The sequence below is a fragment of the Jatropha curcas genome, chromosome 3 (genome assembly GCF_041381405.1).
Source record: "Jatropha curcas cultivar XTBG-Jc1 chromosome 3, XTBG_Jcur_1.0, whole genome shotgun sequence".
In the NCBI taxonomy this organism is placed as follows: Eukaryota; Viridiplantae; Streptophyta; class Magnoliopsida; order Malpighiales; family Euphorbiaceae; genus Jatropha; species Jatropha curcas.
In genome coordinates, this window is record NC_143153.1 from 19,466,314 (window position 1) to 19,490,424 (window position 24,111).

Genomic DNA, 24,111 nt, shown 5'->3' on the forward strand with positions numbered 1-24,111 from the left:
TCGATGACAAGCCTTGGTTTTAGGACGTACGGAATTATCTTCAGAACGAGGCTTACCCGGATGGATCCTCGAAGACTGATCAACGGACATTGAGACAGTTAGCATCCGGATATTTCCTTACTGGGGGAGTTTTATATAAAAGAAGTTGGAACGGTTTACATCTAAGATGCGTAGATGAAGGGGAAGCTCAAACCATTATGGATTCCTTACACAACGGGGAGTCCGGTCCACACATGCACGGGATAGCTCTGGCTCAAAAAATTATGAACCTGGGTTATTACTGGTCAACTATGAATACAGATTGCATGAGGCATGTGCAGAAGTGCCATGAGTGTCAAATTTTTGCTAAGCTGCAAAAACAGCCTCCGGTCAATTTAAATCCCATTGCTTCACCCTGACCCTTCGCAACTTGGGGCATAGATGTGATCAGAAAGATCCACCCAAAGGCTTCCAATGGTCATCAATTCATCCTGGTTGCTGTAGATTATTTCACTAAGTGGATCGAGGCAGCCTCTTATTCGGTTTTGAATGCCAAGAAGGCGGCACAGTTCGTTCGTACTAACATCCTTTGTCGGTACGGAATGCCATTTGAGATCATCACTGATAATGGGTCCCACTTTCAGAGTGAATTTTTCGATTTGTTGAAAGAAAAAAGAATCCAACATCATAAGTCCTCACCCTATCGTCCACAAAACAAATGGGGCTGTAGAGGCTGCAAATAAGGCTATAAAAGTCATTTTGCAGAAGACAGTTAAAAAGCACAAAGCTTGGCATGAAAAGTTACCGAATGCCCTATGGGGATATAGGACTTCGATCAGAACGCCCACCGGAGCAACTCCGTATTCCTTGGTATATGGTATGGAGGCAGTGCTGCCTATTGAACTGGAAGTTCAGTCGGCAAGAATCATCCGGAAAAGCCAAATCAGCGAAGCAGATTGGGTCCAGAATTACCACCTCCAACTCCTGGGTATTGATGAGAAAAGATTACAAGCGATCCACCGAACGCAGGTTTACCAGAGGAGAATGACTCGGCATTTTAATAAGAAGGTCAAAGACTGAAAATTGGAAGAAGGTTGTTTGGTCTTGAAGGAAATTAGACAGCCAGTCATAGACCCACATGGGAAGTTCCGCCCTCATTGGGCTGGGCCCTACATTCTAAAGAGAATACTGTCCGGCGGAGCCGTCATTTTGACTGATTTAGATGGTTTGGAGTTCACGAATCCATGTAATTTAGATCAGTTAAAAAGATATTATGTGTAATTATAATCATTGCATGATGTAAAAAAGAGCTACATTAGGCCTGATTCTCCTCGGAAAAAAGAAATTATGTATCGGAGATATGTAGGCAGCCCTCTTTTGGGCGCGGTCTAAACATTGATGGAAAAATCATTTCATAATTCATTCTTCTTTGCCGAAAAAAAAAGAGAGGAAAGAAAAGAAAAAAAGTGAAAAAAAAAGAAAAACCCGCTAAGTTGAAAACCCGAAAAGGGCAGCTTAGGCAAAAGTCGGGGCCCGCTAAGCTGAAAACCCGAAAGGGCGGCTTAGGCAAAAATGGGTAGCTCGCTAGGCTGAAAACTCGAAAGGGCGGCTTAGGCAAAAGTTAGAGCTTGAATAAATAAATTGGGAAATGCTTGGAAAGCCCAAAGGCCAAAACTGTAATGTCATTCCAATGAAGTCAAGCAAAAGAGTCCATGAAGTTCAAAAAAAAATAAGTTAAATAAAAGTCTAAGTCCAAAAAAAAAAAAAACAATCATCCAAAGCCAAAAGATAAATCCAAAGTCAAAATTCCAGATAAAGTCTAGAGTCCAAAAAATCTAAGTGTCCCGTCGCCTACGTGGGGCAACATCCTTAATGTCGTCTTTAGGTGCTAAACCCTCTCCAACCTCGCCTGTCCGAGGAGCCATCACAATCTCCTCATTAGTCCCGTCCGCATAATCGGTGCCAACCTGAGCCCAACCCTCAAGTGCACTCAGCAGTGCGGTCCTCCTTGGCCTCTCAATCGGCCAAACAGCAGCAATGAACCAGTTTCGGTACTCTGGAGAAGTATGAACGCCGGTAGGATTAGGTAGGGGCCTAACCATGTGGTGATCTCTAACCCAGGCCTTAAGGATGGCTCGGGTAACACCCGGAGTAATAACTGAATCAACAGAAGTGCCATCCACAATCGGAACAGTCTGGTCTATCCCCATCTGCCTCAAAACGCGCGAAGCGCAGTACCACGTGCAATGGGTAAGGCCTAGCCGGTAAACTCAAGCATGGCGGAAGCTAACCTGGATAAAGCGGGTGATGTCATACCAGGAAATGTACCACAGTACCTCATTTGGACCCAACTCAATCAGCCATGAGGTCCATGCATCAGTAGACGGATGAGTGATCAGGATCCTTCGCATACGATACTGAGAGGGGTTATAAGGCAAGAAAGTAGGAGCAGCAACCACTTGGAGGTGGTCCTTTAACCAAACCTGAGTATAGATCCTTTCTATTACGAAGGAATGAACCAAAAGAAAGAAGAGACAATAAGCAATAGGAGAAAGACCGTACCTCCCCAAATTGATCTTTTCTACCTTGGAGAGACTCTTAGTCCAATTGTGCATGCTGTGGTTATAAAAGGGATTCATTTTTTGAAAAAAAAAAGATCAGAAATTGAAAAAAATTGAGGAAAAAATCCCGTTTTTTTACAAATCAAAGTGGATAATCATACATACATATAAAATTTTCAGTACTAACCAAGTGCAGGTATAGTCAAAGTACAGTACAGAAATACAGGTAAGGAAAGTAGCCAAAAGGCGGGTCTTTTGGACACGTCCGATTTTCGCCTTCAACATTTATTTTTCAGACAACCACCGACTCCCATAAATCATTTTTATGGTTGCCGGTGGGGGGCAACTGTGAATACTCAAATTTTGAGGCTCAAAAAGCCTGTTGTCCCGGACTGCAAACAATCCGGCCGGACTGCAAACAATCCGGCCGGACCGGAGGCCATTCAGAAAGTTCACCGAAAGTATGCCAATATGGTACTTGAAATGTCCGAAAAATTACGAGGATCGCGGAACTGGTCCCGGAATACTTTTTGGAGGTACGGAACTCCCGAAAAAGCCTTTGGAACGAAAAACTAGCGAGTGGGTGACAGCAGCCGCCGTCCACGGCGGCGGCGCCTGCCCTCCAGCCTGTTTTTCCCTATAAATACAGCCCCGAATCAACAGTTTTACTCACTCAGTCTGTGTTGACGAACGCTCTCTTCTCTCCTCCTACGCTCCTTACGGTTCTTTTACTGCTTTTCTGCATTTAGTGTAGGCTTTTATTACTCTGCTGTTGTGATATTTGGTCACTTAATTGAATTAATTTTAATTAATATTCCCCAAACGAGGAGCTTAATCTGGAATTTTCAAGCTGAAGCTAAGAAGCGGCCGCCGATTAACTCAGTATTCCCCAAATGAGGAGCTTAATCTGGAATTTTCAAACTAAAGCTAAGAAGCGGCCGCCGATTAACTCAGGTAATAACGAAACTCTGCCCATTTAATTTCAGCATTTTGTGCATATTCTCTTCTACTCTAAATTCTAATTAAATAATTAAATAATTGCATTCACACCATCGTCATTTTGGCAGCAAATTGCCTTAAGTAAATAAGTTTGAGCTAAAATGCCCAGTTAATCAATAATCGTGGTATTAATGCTAAACTCCGAACCTATTGGCTAAAGTGTCTGGTTAATTAATAACTACGGTGTAATTGCCTTTATTTCAAACAGTTCGGCTAAAAGTCCAATTAATCAATAATTGTGGCTAAAAGCCTTAATCAATCACGTTTTTGGCAACAAATTGCCTACAGTTTAATCAATCACATTTCGGCAACAAATTGCCTACAGTTTAATCAATCACATTTTGGCAACAAATTGCCTACGGTTTAATCAATCGCTTTTGGCAACAAATTGCCTATAATTCAAATAACCATTTTTTGGCGACAAATCGCCCAAATATCACCTTTTCCTTGGCAATAAATTGCCTAAATTACATATCATCTTTTGGCAAGAATGCCTTAATCATTTTGGCGACAGATCGCCCAACAAAACCTCTTTGGCACAAATGCCCTTAATCATTTTGGCGACAAATCGCCTAACCAATCTTTGGCAACAAATTGCCTAATCAAATATCAACTTTTGGCACGAATGCCTTAATAAACCATTTTGGCGACAAATAGCCCAACCATCAATTTTTGGCAATAAATTGCCCAATCAAGCACCTTTTGGCAAAAATGCCTAAAACAAGAAATCAATCAATCTTTGGCAAAATGCCTAAAAAATGCAGGAAGCATACACACACTCATGCATGAAGCATACCCCTTCAAAATGCCTTTGAATAGGCTGTATCGAACTACGTCGGCTTTGATCTCTCATTCAAATGAGAGTACGTAGGCACGTTCGGGATTTAACCCCGAGTGGCAAGTCGAAATCTCCAAAACACTTTACTGGTCCAATTGCATCAATTTATCTTGCAAAGCATTCACACTTAGGTTAGTTAATCAACATGACATAGTCTCGGGATCCACCTTGGGTTCGTAGATTGTGCCTTAAACTTTGGGATAATTAATCTAAACTTAGGTTAATTAAAATTGGAGTCATTTAGGGTTTTTTTCTTAGTTTTCCCTTATAAAAATAAACTAGGTGGCGACTTCATAAAACACACATGTGAGCATACCTCGTTCTAGCACAATTTTGCCTTCGGGGGAGGGTTCACAGGTCTATAATCAAGATTGTTGACATATATAGACAGAAATGCATGGTGAGGCGACATAAGAGATTTGCAAAGGGTTATACTTGGGAGGGTAGAGTTACTCTTAAATGCAAGGAGGCTTTTATAAGACTTATCAAGTACAATCGTGTGTGCAAGATATTTCCTCGTAGCCATGATGAGTTTGAAGTAATGGAGGGGCCATTTAAGTTCTGTGTAGAGTTATAAAAAAGGTTATGCAGTTTTGGATGGTGGTAGATATTAGGAATGCCTTGTAAAAGCATGCCTGTGTTGGCATTAGCTACAAGGAGGCAAATGTAGAAGACTATGTGCATGATCACTTCACAATTGCCAATTACTTGAAGATATATCAAGGGGTCATTCATCCAATACCAAAGTTGCAGCTAGATCACAAGTAGTGAAGCAGATGTTATTCACCCTTCCAAAATTAAAAGAAAAGTTGGAAGGCCTAAGCAAAGAAGAATACTGCAAGACGGAGAAGCTCAACCAAGTTCTCAGGCCACAAAAAATGGAACTGTCAGATGTAATATATGCAAACAGTTAGGTCAGAATAAAAGGACCTGTGAAAGAGCACCTCCAGTCACTAGGGTAAGTCAGTAACTGTGTTTGATTGTTTTGTGATTCTACTGTAGCTGAACTTGTGCACCTGTGGTTTTTGATTTCCAAGGATGAAGCACGAACTGTGAAGCATATGTTTTTGTGATTTTGTTGTGAAGAAAAGGAATTGTGATTAGGGATTTTGTAACTGTGTAGTTGGTTGTTTTTAATGTAATTGACAAGCTATGTTTTGGTTAGATATGGGGATATAATTGATAGATCTTCTGATTACCTACTATTGTATTTTGGTTTGTAAAAGACATGTTTCTTTATTACCTACAATTATATTTTTCTGGAAATGTAAATTATAGGTTTCCACTATTAATGACGTTCAATTTAAATTAATGAGTGCTATGAGTCTATTTTCTGCAACATATTTTTCACACTTACTAAGAAGACATTATATATCACAAAGTGCTCCAATAATATAAATGAATTTCTATAAAAATTGGTAGAAAGTTAACACTTTCATTTCAAGGATTTACCATATTACAAAGATCAACACATCAACATTACAGTGCCTAACTATCCCGTAAACCATTGCTAGCCTAGTTTCCCTATCAACACTATCACTAAGATCAACAGAAGCAAAATACAAAAACATGCAATGACAACTATCTTTAAAAACCCAACCATAGATTCAACCTTCCAGTACGCTTAATCACTTCATGGTGTAGCCACATTATTTCATCTGTCAGTTCTCTCAGCTCATTGCAATTGCTTCTTTCCCTTACCCAAGAATCCACACATTCATTGTCATTCACAGATTCAACAGATTTACACCAAAAAGAGCCGCATACATTATTTTGATAATAGTAGCATAATCTATTCATGTTCATTTCTGTCTATGAAATTCAAATTCCAGCCCTCTTCCCACACTTGCAGTAGGTGTTGATGAACCTTCCTTCCAAGTCATTGTCATTGGCACTTGAAGAAGCCATTGCCAAAGGTAAACAAATGCAAAAGAAAGAAAACCCGAATCCCTTTTTTATTCTCAGCTCGCGTTATAAGGAAAGGGGTAAGAGTATTCAAAGACTTTATTATTTGTTTGTCTCTCCTCCCACAGCCACTTGATACAAATTTTAATAGAAAAAATACAAAATTATGACAGAAGGATGCATTTATATAACGGAAGTATAATTTAGGGATGCTAAAGTCACTTCCAAAACGTTGAAGGAGACATATGTTAATATGACTGTAATTTAGGGAGGCATTTTTTCCCCTTTTTATAATGACTATTTTATCACTATATTTTGCATAATTAATTATTTTATTCTTATATTTACAAAATGAATGATTTTGTCCCTTTCGTCTAGTTATTATCCTTCCGACTATTTTTTTTTTTTACTTTTTCTTTTAAAAGTCTTCTAATAATTTTTTTATCAGCAATTCATATTTTGTTTTTATTAAATTATAAAAATGGAAACAACTTATCAAACTCAAGAAACTAAACTCGAGCTAGCAGGCTTCCCCTATACACCCATAGTCTTCTAATAATTACTATTTTATCGTTGTATTTTATCGAAATTAACTATTTTGTCCTGCTTATTTTAAAAATAAACTAATTTATCCTTAAAAATATAATGAAGAAATAGTTAATTTCTATAAGATATAAGAATTAAAGAATAATTATTCCAAAGTTGTTTAATCAATAAGTAAAAAAATAGACAGAATGATAACATAATTTGATGAAATTAAATATAAGGGATAAAATCATTTGTTTTAAAAATATAGGGATAAAGTAATTAATTATGATAAAATATAGAAACAAAATAGTATTATCTCATTTTTTATCTATTAATTTGTTTCTCCTTTTATCCGAGGAGGCATTTATAGGTGAAACTGTAGTTTAAATTTTAGGAGAAAAATAAAAATAAATCTTTATTGTAAACCTAAGAAATATGAAAATATAATAAAAACAAAAGAGAGAATTGGGAGAAAAAGAGATCAATTATTATTTCATTTATCATTTACATTTATATATCACAAAATTTACAAGCTTTCAAAATCTATAGGTTACGAATATTTAAACAATCGATATAATTGCATAAGGAGTTATAGAATTAAAAATTGAGGAATTATGAATTTTAACATATAAGTTATGGACATCCATTAATATATGATTTATAAAGCTCTCTCTTAGATGCCATAAATAATGTACCTCATTGAAACCTAGTGAAGGAAAAATAGTATACAACATCTATAATACATGTGTTTCCCCTCATGATGACTTCATTTAAGTCGTTGCATATTGATAAATGCCACTCTTAGCGAGATTTTAAGGCTCCATAACAACTTAATATAACAGAAGAAAGATATGGGCTTAATATGAGGAGATAGTGCCCGGATATCTCTCCCCCATTTATGTAACTAACCTAGCACCAATAACTGATATAAAAAGATAAACCCAACTCCTAAAAGAGGTTAATGTCAATTCAAGTTATCAAATATAATTAAAATATTATTATCTTTGAGAGATCATTACATTTCTAAGACTATCACATACCGATACTATATACCAACTTTTCAAATGTTGCAATTGGTAATAACTTGTAAATAAATCTTCTAGATTATTACTTGAATGAATTTGTTGAGCATATATATCATTAGTCTTTTGATATATGCTATATTCTATATGCTTGGTGATATGTGCTTTATTCTATCTCCTTTGATATACCCTCCTTTTAGTTGGGCTATGCATGTTGCATTATCTTCACACAAATTTGTTGGAATATTTTTCTCTAAAGACAAACCACATGTTTTCTTGGTATGATGGGTCAACAACCTTAACCAAACATTGACTAGCCTCATGCATTGCTATTATTTCTACATTATTTGAAGAGGTAGCATCTAAAGTTTGCTCTATCTCCTTTGATATACCCTCCTTTTAGTTGAGCTATGCATACTGCATTATCTCAGACAATATTGTTGAACATTTTTCTCTAAAAGTAAACCATATGTTTCTTTAATATGATGGGTCAATAATCTTAACCAAACATGTTCTCGATTAGCCCCCATGCATTGCTATTATTTTTGCATGATTTGAAGAGGTCGCAGCTAAAGTTTGTTTTATAGAACGCCAATGTATGGTTGTACCTCCACATGTGAATAAATAACCTATTTGAGATCGAGTTTTATGTGGATCAGAAAAATATCTTACATCTGCATAACTGATTAACTGCAATTCAGATTTATTTGAATAAAATAATCCCATATATTAATTGTTCCTAAAAGATATCGAAGTATATGTTCAACTCTATTTCAATATCTTCTTAATTAGAGACGAACTAAATATTGCTTAAATTTACAATATCAAGTTGTGTATTATTAGTAAGATACATTATTGCTCTAATAGCACTAAGATATGATACTTCAAGATTGAAAATTTATTCATCATTATCTTCAGGACAAAAATAATCTTTGCTCATATCTAGTGATCTTACAACTATTGGGGTACTCAATGGATGTGCTTTATCCATATAGAATCGCTTTAAAACTTTTTCTATATAAGTTGATTGATGAATAAAATTTCATTTTTTAAATGCTCGATTTTCAAGCTTAGGATAAATCTTGTTTGTCCAAGGTCTTTCATTTCAAATTCTTTCTTCAAGTAATTTGTTGCATTTTCAAGTAATTTTTGCAAATGTTTTTTTTTTTTTTTTTTGTTGCAATTGCAGTCTGAATTGCCCACAAGAATTCTTATAATAGATCGTGCCAAGCTCTAAGGTTTTGGTCGACCGTTGTATTAATCTTTTAATCAACTTGTAATCAATTTGGTCTGTCCATTATCTTGAGAGTAATATGGAGTTAATGAAATCATACGGATACCATATTTCTAGCCAATTCCTGAATTTCTTCCTCCATAAAGGTTGTGCCTTGGTTGGTCGCAATATTTTCAAGCATTCCATGTCTATGAAAATGTTTTCTTTGAAAAATTTTATTACTACTTAGCTTTAGAAGGATGGCCTCTACCTATTTAGGAAAGTAATCAATGGCCACTAATATGAATAAGTCTTGCTTCAAGATGGAGGGTAAAATTATCTAATGACATTTATTGCACTTTCTCTTAATGGCTAAGGTTTGACCACAATTCTATAATAGGAGAATTTTGAATTGGTCTATGCTTTTGGCATGAATTTGCATCCCTTAGCATATTTGTGACAATCCTCTTCCATTTTCGACCACCAGTATCCATATTTGACTAGTAGTTTCCTTATTGTTTTTCCTGACCGATGCACTCCTGCCACCCCTTCGTGCACTTCAGCCATTATAACATTACCTCTTTAAGACTGACACATATTAGTAGTTCACCATCAAAGTGCCTCATGTATAATTGTCCATCCTTTTGCCAATAATGGTAGGGTTCTGTATCTAGCTTATAATTGGTTGTCTCCAGTCTTTGTTAAAGTCAAGAGCAAGGAACTGGTCTTGGTTCCAGAGACTAGAATTTTCCCTTGAGATCAATATCAAATTTGATCGATACTTAACAAGAATTAACAAAATTTTGCCAAATACCTAGAAGCATATTGGGCCAGCTCATTTGCAGCTGAATTGGAGGACGTTTAGTGAATTCCAACTAGTAGCAATAGAATCCTTCTAAGAGATGCCTTACTTTATTCAAATATGATCGAAGTGACTCAAACTTACATTTGTATTCCCCTTCTAGCTGTCTGATTACTAGCAATGAATCTCCTTGGAAGTGTACTTCCTGTGCCCCCAACTTTGTCAATACTTATAGGTCAAGTATTAATACCCCATATATTTGGCATGGTTATTGGTGCATGAGAATCCTAGCATGAATGCCATTCTTATTAGCATCCCTATTGGTGATATCAGGATGATATCAGTATCAGTCAAACCTTTAGTGTTTGAGTCATTGAATCGAAGCTGCCATAGCTTATTGAGAATACAACTTATTTTATTTAGATCGATGTCTTCGATGATTTGCTAAAAAATTAGCCAACACTATCCCTTTATGGACTTCTAAAGGACATAATTAAAAGTAAATTCTGACAAGACCACAATCCATTTTTCTATTCTTTTTTTTTTTTTTTTTTTTGAAAACGGTTTAGTCAAGATATATATTAAAGTGTTTGTTTTTCATATAATATTAATAGTTACAGTTAGTATGGAGTATCATAACTTTTTACAAAGAATAGCATAAACATAAGCATAACTCCTAAATGTCGAGTATCTAGTTTCAGCCGATAATAGTTCCTTGATAGGAAATTCACTGTTCGTTTGGATACATTTTGCTTTTGAGCCAATATACTTCCTATAGTTTCATGTGCTACTACTATATACAGATTAAGTGGCTCTCCTGATTGAGACGGACGCATGACTGGAGGCTTAGTCAAATAATCCTTTAATTCATTGTGTATTTGTTGATGTTCAGTAATCCAAGAAATTCTCGATTACTTTTTTATAAAAGGATTTCAATTTGAAATTTTTTTGAGCCTATCAGAAGTGCCTTGGGATGGGTGGATAAAGTGGTCAGAGTCTGTTTAGTCCAAAAAAAATGGGATGAGAATAAGAAGAGTTCAGGAGAGGAAAAAACAAATATGAAAAGTATATGAAAGAAATATAAGAAATTAGAGAATTGAAAAAGAAATGGGGACACAAGATTATTTGAATAGAGTTAAGCAATTCGGTTTATTTATATAGATTCACATCTTATTTGTAGTGGAATGCACGTCAAACAAGAAATATTCTAGAATGTACAGTGATGTCAGTCTATACAAAATCTAAATAACTTATATATGTACAATATTTAGACAATTGAGTCCCATGCCTGAATAACCCCCTAAGAGATGACTACTTTTTTCTTTTTCTTCGTGCTACTATGACTTGGGCTTTGCATACGTATGCCTTGATAATGCACTGCGTTAACATATGCTAATTATCCAATGCGAGATTTAATTATATTATTGTTAAGTACAAGTGTAAATGAGCCGATTTAAATTTAAGTAGAATTTTGTTAGACCAAGTTTGAAAATTTTGAGCTCAAATTTAATTTGGGCCGAATCTTTTTAAATTTTTTCAAAAATTTTGAGCTCAAACTTAATTCGAGCCAAATCTTTTAAATTTTTTTCGAGTTAAGCTCGTAAGACACTCTGTTAATTTACATTTTTACTGATTTACATTTCTACTGTCAAGGCTCGTGGGCCCTCATTCGTATCAAAATCATTTGGATTTGGAATTCATTTGGCAGATGAATTTGATTTTCCTCTTCTGCATTGGAAATGAATTAGAATCGAGAGGAAATCTAACCGGGGTGTTTGGTTACTTTTCCCCCTTAATTTTTTATTTTCATTTTCTATATCAAAAGTTAGTGTTTTGAAAATCCTACCGAGAAAATGGGGAAATATTCACTTGCTTTATTTTGAATCTGCTTTTCTGTTTTAAGATATTAATAATAAAAGAAATAAATTTATAATAAATCTTTTCTTTTTCAAAATTTTAGGAAAAAAAAAACAATAATACAAACTGCCAAAATAGTCATCCAAAAACCAGAAAACCAAGGCCCTCATGCGGCGTATTAATTTAGAATTTTGTAAATTCTACGAAGGATTTTACTAAACATAATTAAGATTGTGAAATTAAATGATATAAAAGTAAATTTTTGTGTTCGGTATGAAAAAAAAATAAAGATTTAAGTTTTATGAATTCAATTCTATAGATTTGAATATGATTAAACCAAATTCTACCAAAAAAAAGATAAGATTTCTAAATAAACTTCACAATCTTGAACAAACAAAGTTCATGACAAAACTATCCATTTTCCTAACCTTCTAAACATTACTATGCCAAGGAGATTTTGGAAAATAACAGCAAATAAATTTTAAATTTTAAATTTATTCGAAACATAAAATGTTCATTTACAAACGAATTCTATCTAGAACTTATTTATAAATGAATTCCAAATTTCGAGTTTATTGATACTACAGAAAGAGCATCTGATTATTCATTTATATGATGATAAAATGTATGGATTTCCAAATAAATTCAATAAAATTTTCTCTACAACATTTGTACGAAACTAGCTATACATAATTGGTTGTAAGACAAGTGACCAAAATCATTCTGATGACACCAGACAGTGTTTGGTGATATGTATGTAATATAAGAAAAATGCCAAACATAAGTAGTTTGGAGTACAACTACAGAGCATTCCCCAGCCCCAGATAAGTATAAAAATAAAATAATTAGTACAGGAATGTTCCTTTTCCTCTTCTATAGTTCAAATGCATTTTTAGATGCTTCATTCAATCTCTTATCTTAAGTACACTGAATCGTCTAATTTAACTGAGATACTTATACCCAATGTTCATTGTCATAAAGATAATCTAAACCTAATTAAAATTCTATTACAGAATACATAAGAATCACCTTAACATTTGTCATTCGAGAGATATGATTTATTAGACAACTGAACATCACTGGGAAGCACTCATCATCAGCAAAACAACAAAATGGGTACCGGAATTTGATCATCAACAGCTACTGAGAATGCCTGCTCAAACTTTATATAAGCAACCATATCAAAGGTCCTGCAGCAACCCTTTGGTCCTCGTGCTTTGGTTTCAAAACATATAAATTTTGTATTAGTGTCTTTCCCTGTCAATGAGAAACACACTTTAGAAGCTATTGATAAATGTCTACCAGAGTAAAGCTGAACAACCCCTAGATACTGCCAAGTAACATTACAGTAAAACAGTATACCTAGAATCTATGCAGAAGCACATTACAGGAAAACATTACCTTCTATGGACATTTCATGAATATCCAAACAGCAAAATCAAGACGTCTTAAAAAAATTCATATATATTTTCATGTTTTGATTATCATGGTATCTTTAACATGAGATACCCAGGGTAACTCTTTTAAGTAGAAACTGCAAAGCTCATTCTCTCCTCCACGGCAAGAGCAAAGCTAGTGTATAACCCATAAAACCATAAGGTTATAATTCATTCTCAACCTTCAAGAGACAAAATCCTAGCTGCATGCAAATCCAAAGCAAAAACCATTTTAAGAGAATCGTAAAACAAAGAGTTACGAGGGAGACACTATAAATGTGCTTGGTGAGGTTTTTCATTTAATGTTTACCTTGTTGTGTGTCGATTTTCTTTTCACCAAAATTAAAGATATCAACCAGCAAGAGAGAGAGAATTGTGTTTGGATCTAGTAAACATAGTAAAAGCTTCGAAAGTTGTAAATGGAATGGAGAGCCAAAAGGAAAAGGGAAAAGTCATTGAGGGAAAATGTTAATTAAACTTCTTATCTCTTATTTTAATGCTTTTCTTTTTGTTGAAGTCTATTTGGTTTTCAAGAAGGCTTAAATCAAAAAGGAGTTAAAAGAAGAAACAACCAAACAGATTTGGCTTATTTTATAAGGAGGAAAAAAAAAAAGATTTTTTAGGTTAAGCTTTCCTAACACCAAACAAGACTATCTGATTCTTAGTTTTGTCTTTTTGTTCATTGAGATTGGCATAGTGTTAGTGGATGATTGAAAAGAACAATGCAGTCATAATAAGTGCATTCTAAGTATTTATAATATATACTCTTTTTAAATGAATAAAACCAGTTGTGAGGGAATTTCTCTGATTACTGACATCCATGCTTCATTCATTTGAGGCTCCTCGTAAAATTAACAGTGAAACAGGACCTAACTGTATTAAGATGCAAAACGTGACTTCCAGGAAGCATTTTCCAGTGTTTGGTGGTGAAAATTTATTCCATGAAAAGCACTTTTCTTGTCAAAGGGAAAAGTGAGCTATTTTATGGAGAATTTTTTTAAAATTTTTTTGAAAAGATTGAAAGCCATTGTCCAGATTAAGAAGATTGAGACCCTGCCACAGAACCACTAATGATCATGTCTATCCATCACAATCATTGCCATACCACTAGTGGCAACACAACTTTGTCTTTGGGATAATTTTCTCTCATATTTAGCTACAAACAGAAAAATATGAAGTTCTTGTAGGTTCAAAACCCAAAGTCTTATTTGTTGAAAGAAAAAGAATATTTTTCAAACAATGCAAGAAAATAATTGCAAACTAGTTTCAGTTCTGCAAATAAACAACATAAGATCAGTTATTTTTTCCGAAGATTTTTCCTCAAAATATTATCCATGTATAGGTTATTTTCCACAAAATTTAGAAAGCCAAACACAAGAGGTACTTCTTAAATTATATCCATACTTGAGCATGTGAGAACATGTTGCTAATAACAAATAGCACCTCTCAAATAACTAGCAAAAAAGCAATTGTAGAGAATTATAATCATGAAGAATTTTTCATTAAAGGTCAGTGGCAATATGATTCATCATTTCCACAAGTATCAAGAAACAGTAGCAGTCATCATAAAACATAACTAAAAACTAAACTCTCCTTATATCTTGTAAAGTAATTTTCTAAGTTACATCTCATCCACTGGTTAGCACAGAAAATCAGTAAACTGAACTTTGTAAAGCTATAAGAGAAACTATAGCCATCAACATTTAACAAGCCAATGCCAAACTAGATGAGGCATGCTTTATTATTCAGACACTAACCAAATTGTATCATATAAATGCTAAATGCTCAAATCTTTTTGAATTCTCACAATAATAGCTGAACAGTTTGTCAAATCTTTTTGAATGCTCAAATCTTTTTGAATTCAGACACTAACCAAATTGTCATAGATCTGAGAGACACCTAGTTGAAGTACCTGATTCAGCAAGTCATCTATAAGACAGTAAGGAGAAGATGTATGAGGTCATGCATGATAAAACTAGAAACACTGACTTATTAACAAAGGATTGGCATTGAGACCATGGGTTGCAATGAGAAATATCAACAATGAACCCAAAGATAATCCGAGAACCTGTTTCTATATGAAACGTTAGGAGTGCAAATAAGCCAAGTGGAGGCAAGCTTTGGCTACATCACGCTTGGCTCGTTAATAAATTAGCCCAACTGAGCTAATTATCATCAACCTCATGTAAAGCTACCAAGATTAAGTGAGCCTAAATAATCTTAATTGAGCTTAGCTTTTTTTTTTTTTTTTTCATTAATCAATTTATATGATATAACTTTAATTACTTATAGATCTATTCAAAAGTTAATATATATATATATATATATATATATATATATATGCTAAAAATTTTATCAAAACATATACTTTTTTATGATAAATGTGCAAACTTCAATATCGAAAATTATTTTTTTTAGTAAATAACTTTTAGAAAGTACATTTATTCATAAAAAGGCACAAATAAAAATACCATAAACCACATACATACATATATCGTATACAAGCTAGTTCAAATGCCTATAAAAGAGCCGCTCATGAACTGAACTTTGCTTAGTTCAGGCTGTTCATTTGTTAAATGAGCCCCAAAAGACGAGTTCGAGTGAGCTTTTCTGAGCCAAACTCCAAGTAGCTCACAAGCAACTCAACTCATTTGCAACCTTAAATTGGACTTGCATCAAACAGTAAATTGCTGATCAATTCAAAAACTGAACCACATTTTCTATCATCATTTTACACCTCCAAAAACTAATTCTTGGTTCAGCTTTATCAACTACAGTGGCATTGCAATTTTATTTTGTTTAAATTTTGTAAAACATCTTAAGGGCTTCACACAGATATCCACATGGCACAAGCATGAGGAAAGAGCTAAACGAATCAAATAATTTATTTGTTGTATTAGGAAATAAACATTATATATCCAAACATATAGATAAATCAAAGGATAAAGGCATAAGAAGTTAAGAACATTAGATAATTGATCAAAAATGAAAAGAATATTCAGGAAATACAAAGTATTAAGGCAAACCTTGGTGATGATAAACAGGTTGAGGCATTTGAGAAGCCAGCAAACACATTTGAGTAGGACTTGGTCAAATATGAAAAGTTGGCAATTGGAGGTAGAGCAGGCACCTGTTCACCCTTTTTCAAAAGCTCTTGCAGGTTCAATCTCTGCATGGTCAAGACAGCTCTGGATTCCTTCCAAATGAAGGCAAGAAGACCATTTTGAATAACGAAAAGGGAACCAGGCTTTGAGCCAGGATATCGGAAACCATATCCATTTGCTATACCCTCGCCTGCAAATGCATGTTTTACACTCACGGGAGTGGAATCTGCATCAATATCCCAAGGAAATGGATCATGTGATGGTTCATCAATATTAGCTATAAACATTGCTGAGCCATTTGGATGAAGAACATAGTGCGTGCCTTCCAATATTTTGGTAGCAATGAGCAGCCGCTGCACATCAGACTCCTCATAAGAGATCAAAAGAAAAAAGAGAGCTTTTCCAGGCTTATCTTCAGTAGGCTTCCCTGGAGGCCAACCAAAAGTTCCCCCCCATAGACCAGCATACTCTTGGTCAGCTCTCGGAACCCACATGGGTAACTTGTACAGGGCAAACCGACTATCATGCATATTTGGCCATGCTCGATAAGAAGATAACCTTACTGTAGATGCATGTAGCGTCAATCCTATTGTGTCACCTGATCTCAAGAACTCGTGAAGCTGTGCATGCTTATTCTCACTGCTTGAAGAATTATTTTTCGAAAGTGTGCGGCTGCCATTAATAGAGGGAGACTTCCCCAAAATTTGTCTAAAGCTAGCTCTAAAATACCCACCAAGACTTTTCTTCATGATAGATTTTGTGTGACCATCCCCATTGAGAGAACTATGAAATCCACTTGAACAATCAATACTCCTTCTAATCTCTCTCAATTGCAGTTGTGTAGGATCAGAAGGCAGTTCAGGAGATTCCTTCCAGTCAATACAACTCCCACCAAGCTCATACATTTGGATAAGCACAGATCTTCTTTCAAATAAGAATACCATATCTTTCTCAAAGTTTTCCTCATCACTCCTCAACCTGGGAAATACTGGCCCATTTGCTGAATCAGGTACATTTTGGCGAACATGGGTAGTGACAACCTCAATCAACTTTCTTCGGTCACTAAAACCCAAGCGGCTAAAAGGCACCTTAACATCGCCCTGTCCAAGCATCCTCTGAGACCTTGGCAATTCACTACTTGACCTAGAAAGCTTTCTTGAAATTTGCTCATCTGTATTATAGGCAAAGCTTTTACTTTGCAATAATACATTCCCCTTCTTCTGTTGTCCAGGCTCAACCTCAAGCAATAATACATTGCAATTCTGCTCAACAGGCTTGACTGAACCAGGATAAACATAGTCAGTTCCGTTTTCTCTTCCATGTAGAAAGAATAAAACAGAACCATCAAGATCCCCTATTATTTCAAACACCGGCGACCATAGTATAGGGCCGTCCTCAATTCCTAAAGGGCCGAGCTCCTGAGGTATTATTCTACATCCAACAACAGACATAAAACCAGGCATGACATACACCACATTACCTAGCTCAGGGTTTTGATGAACCCAAATTCCAAGTAATGGTTTAACGCTAACAAGGAAGCGACAAAGAGCTTTGTAAGAAGACACGCCCTTTCGCCAGTCAATAAGATCCTTATGAGGAAGGATTCCTACCATGTCACATTGGGTGAGCCAAACTTTCTCAGAGGCCACCAGAGTACACAAACTCCGGCAACAAAGACTGAGATTACATATGTCTTTCGGAGAAAGTGAACGCGATATAATAGCAAACACATCATCCGGCAGAGCTAGAAGCAAGCTTGAACCACACAACTCAGGCAACATAATACTTCCAATTATTATTTACAGCTTTATCAGGCAACTCAAAATTGTATGTACATGTAAGGAGAAGCAAAAAGATCTAATTACCAGCAGAATTAAACCAATTCATAGCAAAACAAATCTGAAATTGAAACTTTGTTCTAGATTCTTCAGTTGTTGCTTCTAATGGAAACACATTAGAAGAGACAAAGAACCAACATACTGAATTTAATTTAAGATTCCCCAGAATTCAGAGAACTGGGTCTGTTACAGATTCACAAAAACGGACTGTGTTTGTTTCAGATTCTCCACAACTGAACTAGATTTGTTTGCAAATTCTTCAGCAAATACATAAGAAATACCATACAGTGAAAGAAAAAGAAGAGATTAAAGAGAAGCTAAGATTGAGACCGGGTGACGTAAAGTTATGAGGAGTCTGTGCAAAAGTCCACCCTTTCTGTATCATCTGAGTCAAGAGAATCAATGTTGAGGAGGAAGAAAGATTAGGAATTGCATTATTTGCAATCTTAGAAGGAAATTGAAGATTTGATTTTTATTTTTAATTTTTTGGGTCCATTTGTTTTGCTTTAGTAGGGCTGTGGACAGGCAGCTAGCCAACCAATTTTGAACCATTTTGCTAAAAACCTCCAAAAGTCCAAAATTAGACTACACCACAACCATCCAATCACATTATTATTTATTTTTTTATTTATTTTTATAAACAATCCAACGATTCTTCTGAAATTGAAACCGTAAATACGAGATAACTAGCATTAGGTTGTTTTAAAATATAGTTTTATTTTAAATTTTACCGTATTTGTTTTATTATTTGTTCTTATATCGTATTATTTTTTATGTAAATTTATGAGTATTATTTTTGTTTTTTAAAAAATTGTCCATTAAAATTTAAATTAGTTTTAAATGTAAAAATATATAAATTTAATATGAAGTAATTGAATTGAAGCTTAAAAAAATATTAATATCCAAATTTGACTTTTGAATCCCTAAATATTAAAAAAAAAAATGATATATTCAAAATCCGATTGAGTGACTTTTGGTAACCCAACAAAAAGGAGATGGAATATATTTTTCAAATAAAATTATTATTCAGATCGGTGTTTACGAAATTGATTTTAAAAAAAAAACCAGAATTTATGCCATTGTTGGATTTTCTTTCTTTTTTGTGTCAAACAACAACACAAACTACTAATGATCAAAAGGATCATAATTATATAATTTGTAAAGTTAAGAGGAACTTTTAACAACTTATGATAATTAATCTTTTCTTGTTATACACATGGCATTTTATTCTTCTAAAAAAAAAGTTAACAATAAAAATAGTATTCTTACCTTTTCATTGGTTTCTACATCGGCTATTATTTCTGCAATATTCTTTTTCTTCTTTAAAATGCTTGCCTTGTCAATAGATATTTTTTTTTTTTTTTTTTTTTTTTAGATCTCTATAGCTTGTTTTCCACCAGCATACCTATTTTGAAATTCAAAAATTTAGAATTATGGATGTAACAATAATAGATATAATTGTAGATGTAACTTTATATATATGCACTTCTCCTTGAACTCCTTCATTTTTTGTATATCGAATTAATATAAATCTTGTTTGATTTGGATTGTGACACCCTAAGCGAATCCCGCATCGACTAAACATAATGTGTAAGTAATGTACATAAGAAAGGACAAGCATTAAACCAAGAAGAGGCATTTTGGGCCATTGAGTTGATTCTTGCCTAATAATAAAATTGGATGACAATATTTTGCTAGTTACATGGAAAAAATGAAAGGAAAAATAAAAAATATAAAAAATTAATTATAAAAAGTACCATTACATTCTTTCATTAATATTGAGTTGAAAACAACAACATAAATTTCATCAATTAATATGTCTTTGTCTTGGTTGTATATATTAACAAAATAACAAAATCCCCCCAAATAGTAACACGGCTTCTATTAAGCCTAAACAAAAACAATAATAAATAATTAATTAAGATTGCTCAAAATAAATTGCAAATTAATTAACTATATATTAACTAATTAAAATGTACTTGAGATACAACTTCACTCTTACCCATGACTGGGGACCAATAATCTGTACCAATAATCTGTAGAGGAAGAAGCGTAATATCCTCAATTTGGCAGTTTTAGATATTTTGATTATTATGATAATTATTATTATTTGGAAGGATAGAATAATTGAAATTACATTAATTTGTTAACGAGGAATTATTAATTATAAGATATGATGTTTAATGGAAACCAATTTTGTTATGAAAATTAAATTGGAAAAATGTTAAATGAGCTTAAGCTTTAATGATGAGAAACTAGCACGAGAAGCTCCTTAAGCTAGCACTTTGATTTAGCATTTAAGGGATTAATAACTTAAGACATTTGATTAGGGTTTAATTGTGTAAAATCCTCAATTTGGCAGCTCTCGTTATTCTAGCTTGTTGAATGATTTTAGTTATCCGAGTATCTAGAAATCTGGAATAATGAGAAATATTATAATTGGAGAGTATTAATATCAATTAATAGAAATTAAAGTAGTTCTGATTCAATTTGAAAGATAAAAGGGAATTGAAAATGAGTTAAAGAATAATGATTTCCTAGTAAAGCACAATTTTATCCCAAAATTCTGAAAATCGGTAATTTTGTGTCACGATCCGAAACCATGGGCCGGACCGGCACTAGAGTCCAGGTAAGCTTAAAACCCCTGAGGCCTGTAGTAAGCCTAACAAAAAAAATTCAATTATATCAATGTAAATTCTAAGTATTAAGCCATATTACTATGCGAAAATAAACCTCATATTCATATTATAATTCGGCCCCAATTTATAACATCTTAAACATTTACAAATTAGCCCAACTCACAATACACCATGTTTCTAATAAGGGCTCACAGAATTATTTCATCTATATTAATACACGACTAATGGTATACAAATCCTACAACTGCCGAGTTCACTAACAGATATATACAGATAAGCTTTTGTACATTTATCTATTTAATCAATTAATACTAAAATTAGAGAATTCTTCTTTTTTCTTTTTTTTTTAACAGTGAAAGAAGTAGAGCTTCAGCTGGGATTTAGGAAAAGCTACTTCCTGAAATATTAAACAAAAGAGATGTGAGTTTATTGATGCTGCCCAAAGACATCATAAACGGCTTCTTAGCACAATTGAAATCTCTTCCCAAGCTAATGTTAAATTAGCCAAGGCATCTGTGTGAAGGTCACTCTTTGCAGTTCTGAATAACAATGTGCAGGTAATTGATATAGGGTTTCAACCTGTCTTCTTTAACTTCCCAATTCCCGTTACATGCTCGATGACCAGTTTTGAATCACCAATAACCTCAACTTCTTCGGCTTTAACAGCAATTAGAGCTTCAAACCCAAATAAGCAGGCCTCATATTCTGCCATGTTATTCGTAACTGCAAACTGTAATCTCTTCAACATCAGGATAACTTCTCCTTGTGGAGATTCCAACAATACGCCTACTCAGCTCCTTTGCTGTAAGCTGAACCATGAAAGTAAAGCTTTCATCCTTTCTTTTCTATTAAGTTCAGATGTTCATCAGGAAAATTGATGTCCCATTATTCATTGTCTTCCACTAGATGATCTGCTGAAAAATCTACAACTGCTCGTCCTTTGACGGTTTTCTTCGTAGCATATTCAATGTCAAATTCTGACAGCAGGATTAGCCATCTTGCTAGCTTCCCCATTAGTGCTGATGTCCCATACAAATATTTAACTGGATCCATCCTCGATACTGCTATCACCTTATAAGACTGAAAGTAGTGTCGAAGCTTTGTAGTAGCCCATACGATTACTAAAAAAGTTTTTTCAATCAAGTTATATTTCTGTTCATTTGGAAGAAGCTTTTTACTCAGGTAGTACACTGTCTTCTCAACACCGGCTTCATCAGCTTATGCTAACATGGCTCCAATTCTAGCATCTTCCACTGTCAAGTACAGGATTAAGGGTTTCCTGGCTTTGGTAGGCACAAAATCGGGGACTTGACAAATATTCCTTGATTTTATCGAAAGCTATTTGGCAGTGATCGTTCTACTTTACTGGCTGATCTTTCAAATATTCCTTGATTTTATTGAAAGCTATTTGGTAGTGATTATTTTACTTTACTGGCTGATCTTTCCTTAAAAGCTTGAAGATATGATCACATACTGTAGATAACTTCGATATGAACCCACTGATGTACTGAATTTTTCCTAGAAAGCTTCTCACTTGCTTTTCTATCTTGGGCGGCTCCATCTCCTAGATTGCCTTAATCTTGTCTGGATCAATCTCTATCCCCCTCAGTCCTATTATGAATCCTAGCACTTTCCTAGAAGTTACCTCGAATACACACTTGTTCGGGTTCAACCATAGCTTGTATTTGATCACTCTGTCCATAAACTTTTTTAGGGCTGCTGGATGCTCTTCTAGTGTCTTAGTCATGACAATCATATCATCTATATAAACTTCTAACTCCTTGTGGATCATGTCATGAAATAATGTAGTTGGCATCCTTTGGTAAGTAGCCCCAACGTTTTTTAAGCTAAACGGCATCACCCGGTAGCAAAACGTACCAAACTCTGTCAAAAATGCGATCTTGACCTTGTCCAATAGTGCCATGAGAATCTAATTATACCCTGCAAACACATCCATAATAGAGTAGTATCCCATCATTGATGCACTATCGATCAAGATATCAATATGAGGGAGAGGAAAATCATCCTTTGGTGATGCTTTGTTCAGATCCTTATAGTTTATACATATTCTGACCCTTCCATCTTTCTTAGGGACTGGGACTATATTCGCCAACTATTCTGGATAGTGAACCACTTCTAGAAATCTTACGTCTATTTGCTTGGTCACTTCCTCTTTAATTTTCTCGGCCCATTTTGGTCTTAATCTTCTTCTCTTCCATTTCACTGGCTTAGCTCCAGGATATACAGGAATTGTGTGCATGGGTATAGACATGTCTATCCCTGGCATATCTTTATAGCTCCATGCGAATGCTTCCTTTTTGTCCATGAGTAGACTTTGAAATTTTGTGTTTAACTCTAGCATTAGGTTTGGCCCAATCAAAAAAATTCGTGGATTATCTTTTGTGCCAATATTAAATTCAAGCATGCATGATGAGTTAATGTCAAGTATGTGCATGTACTTATCTACTTGATGAATGAAACCATCAGGAGAGACATCAAACAAGTAAGGAAAATTAAAGTTCATTTCATTGAAAAGCATAGATAGTTCGTTACAATCAGATTCATCTTTATCAGAAATAGTCACGTCAGAAGAGGCTTCAGCTTCTTCAAAGCTTTCCTCGATACATGCCTTTATTGCTTTCAGAACTTATTTAGCAGGGTCCTCCTCCTCTTTGCTGGTGCTTGCTTTCTCTTTATTGGCTTCCTCCTTGTGACATCCTACCGAGTCGAGTCTTAGCATAGAGTCGAGTAGTCGAGTTGAGTCGAGTTGAACCAAACCCAGTTGGGGTAGAATGGGATTATAAGTGGACTTACTTGATTGAGAGAAAAAGATCAAAGCATATGGGTGAGGATTTACTTGCACTAAAAGATCAAGCTTGAGTATTAAGTGATAGCCTTTTGCTAATTGAGGTACCAGTTAGGAAGTTTTACATAAAATCCCTTGATATTGTGATGGCCTACCCGTGATTATCACTTCACTTTCCCATTTTTCATCTTTATCTTCATCTTCTTCATCTCCTTCCTTTCTCCATCCATTTTCATGGTAGTTAAGCCTTAACTTCAACTTCTCTTCTATCCAAGTAAGTAAACCTTCTTGAAGTTCATAATTGAATCATTTGGTGCTATTTTTAGAATAGTCATAAGAATTCTTATTTATAGGTGAAAGGAGTTCAAAGAGTGTAGAAAAAGGAAGGTAAAGAAGAGCTCAAGCTTTTTGGAGTAAAGGTTTGATATCTCTTTTCATTTACCATTTTCTTTGCATGAGAATTTGTGTGGTGCGTTGCTAATGAGAAAATATTGCTTCATGTTGAGTGGGAGGACTGGTAATGGTGAGAAAACAGGGGAGGAATTGAATAAATGAAGTAAATATTGAGTTTATGTTGAAACAGG

General features: G+C 34.5%; 1 protein-coding gene across 4 annotated transcripts; it reads right to left on the reverse strand.

Annotated features, from left to right (window-relative positions):
- Positions 1-12,425: 12,425 nt before the first annotated feature.
- On the reverse strand, positions 12,426-18,615 carry LOC105641921 (F-box family protein). 4 transcript variants are annotated; one of them, XM_020682410.3, is made up of 3 exons: positions 16,567-18,615; positions 16,167-16,470; positions 12,426-12,961 (listed from the first exon to the last, which is right to left on the reverse strand). In XM_020682410.3, exons 1-3 carry the CDS (start codon positions 18,023-18,025, stop codon positions 12,949-12,951), a joined length of 1,776 nt encoding a protein of 591 aa, XP_020538069.1. In that variant the 5' UTR covers positions 18,026-18,615; the 3' UTR covers positions 12,426-12,948. The 4 variants fall into 4 exon arrangements, with proteins under 4 accessions (XP_020538069.1, XP_089575480.1, XP_012081962.1 ...); XM_089719354.1 differs by adding an exon at positions 13,106-13,343 and having other exon boundaries at positions 16,167-18,615; XM_012226572.4 differs by having other exon boundaries at positions 16,167-18,613.
- Positions 18,616-24,111: the final 5,496 nt, after the last annotated feature.

What these genes read in the sequence shown, in the direction of transcription:
- LOC105641921 (XM_012226572.4), bottom strand. Translation starts at nt 18,025, where the DNA reads ATGTTGCCTGAGTTGTGTGGTTCAAGCTTGCTTCTAGCTCTGCCGGAT.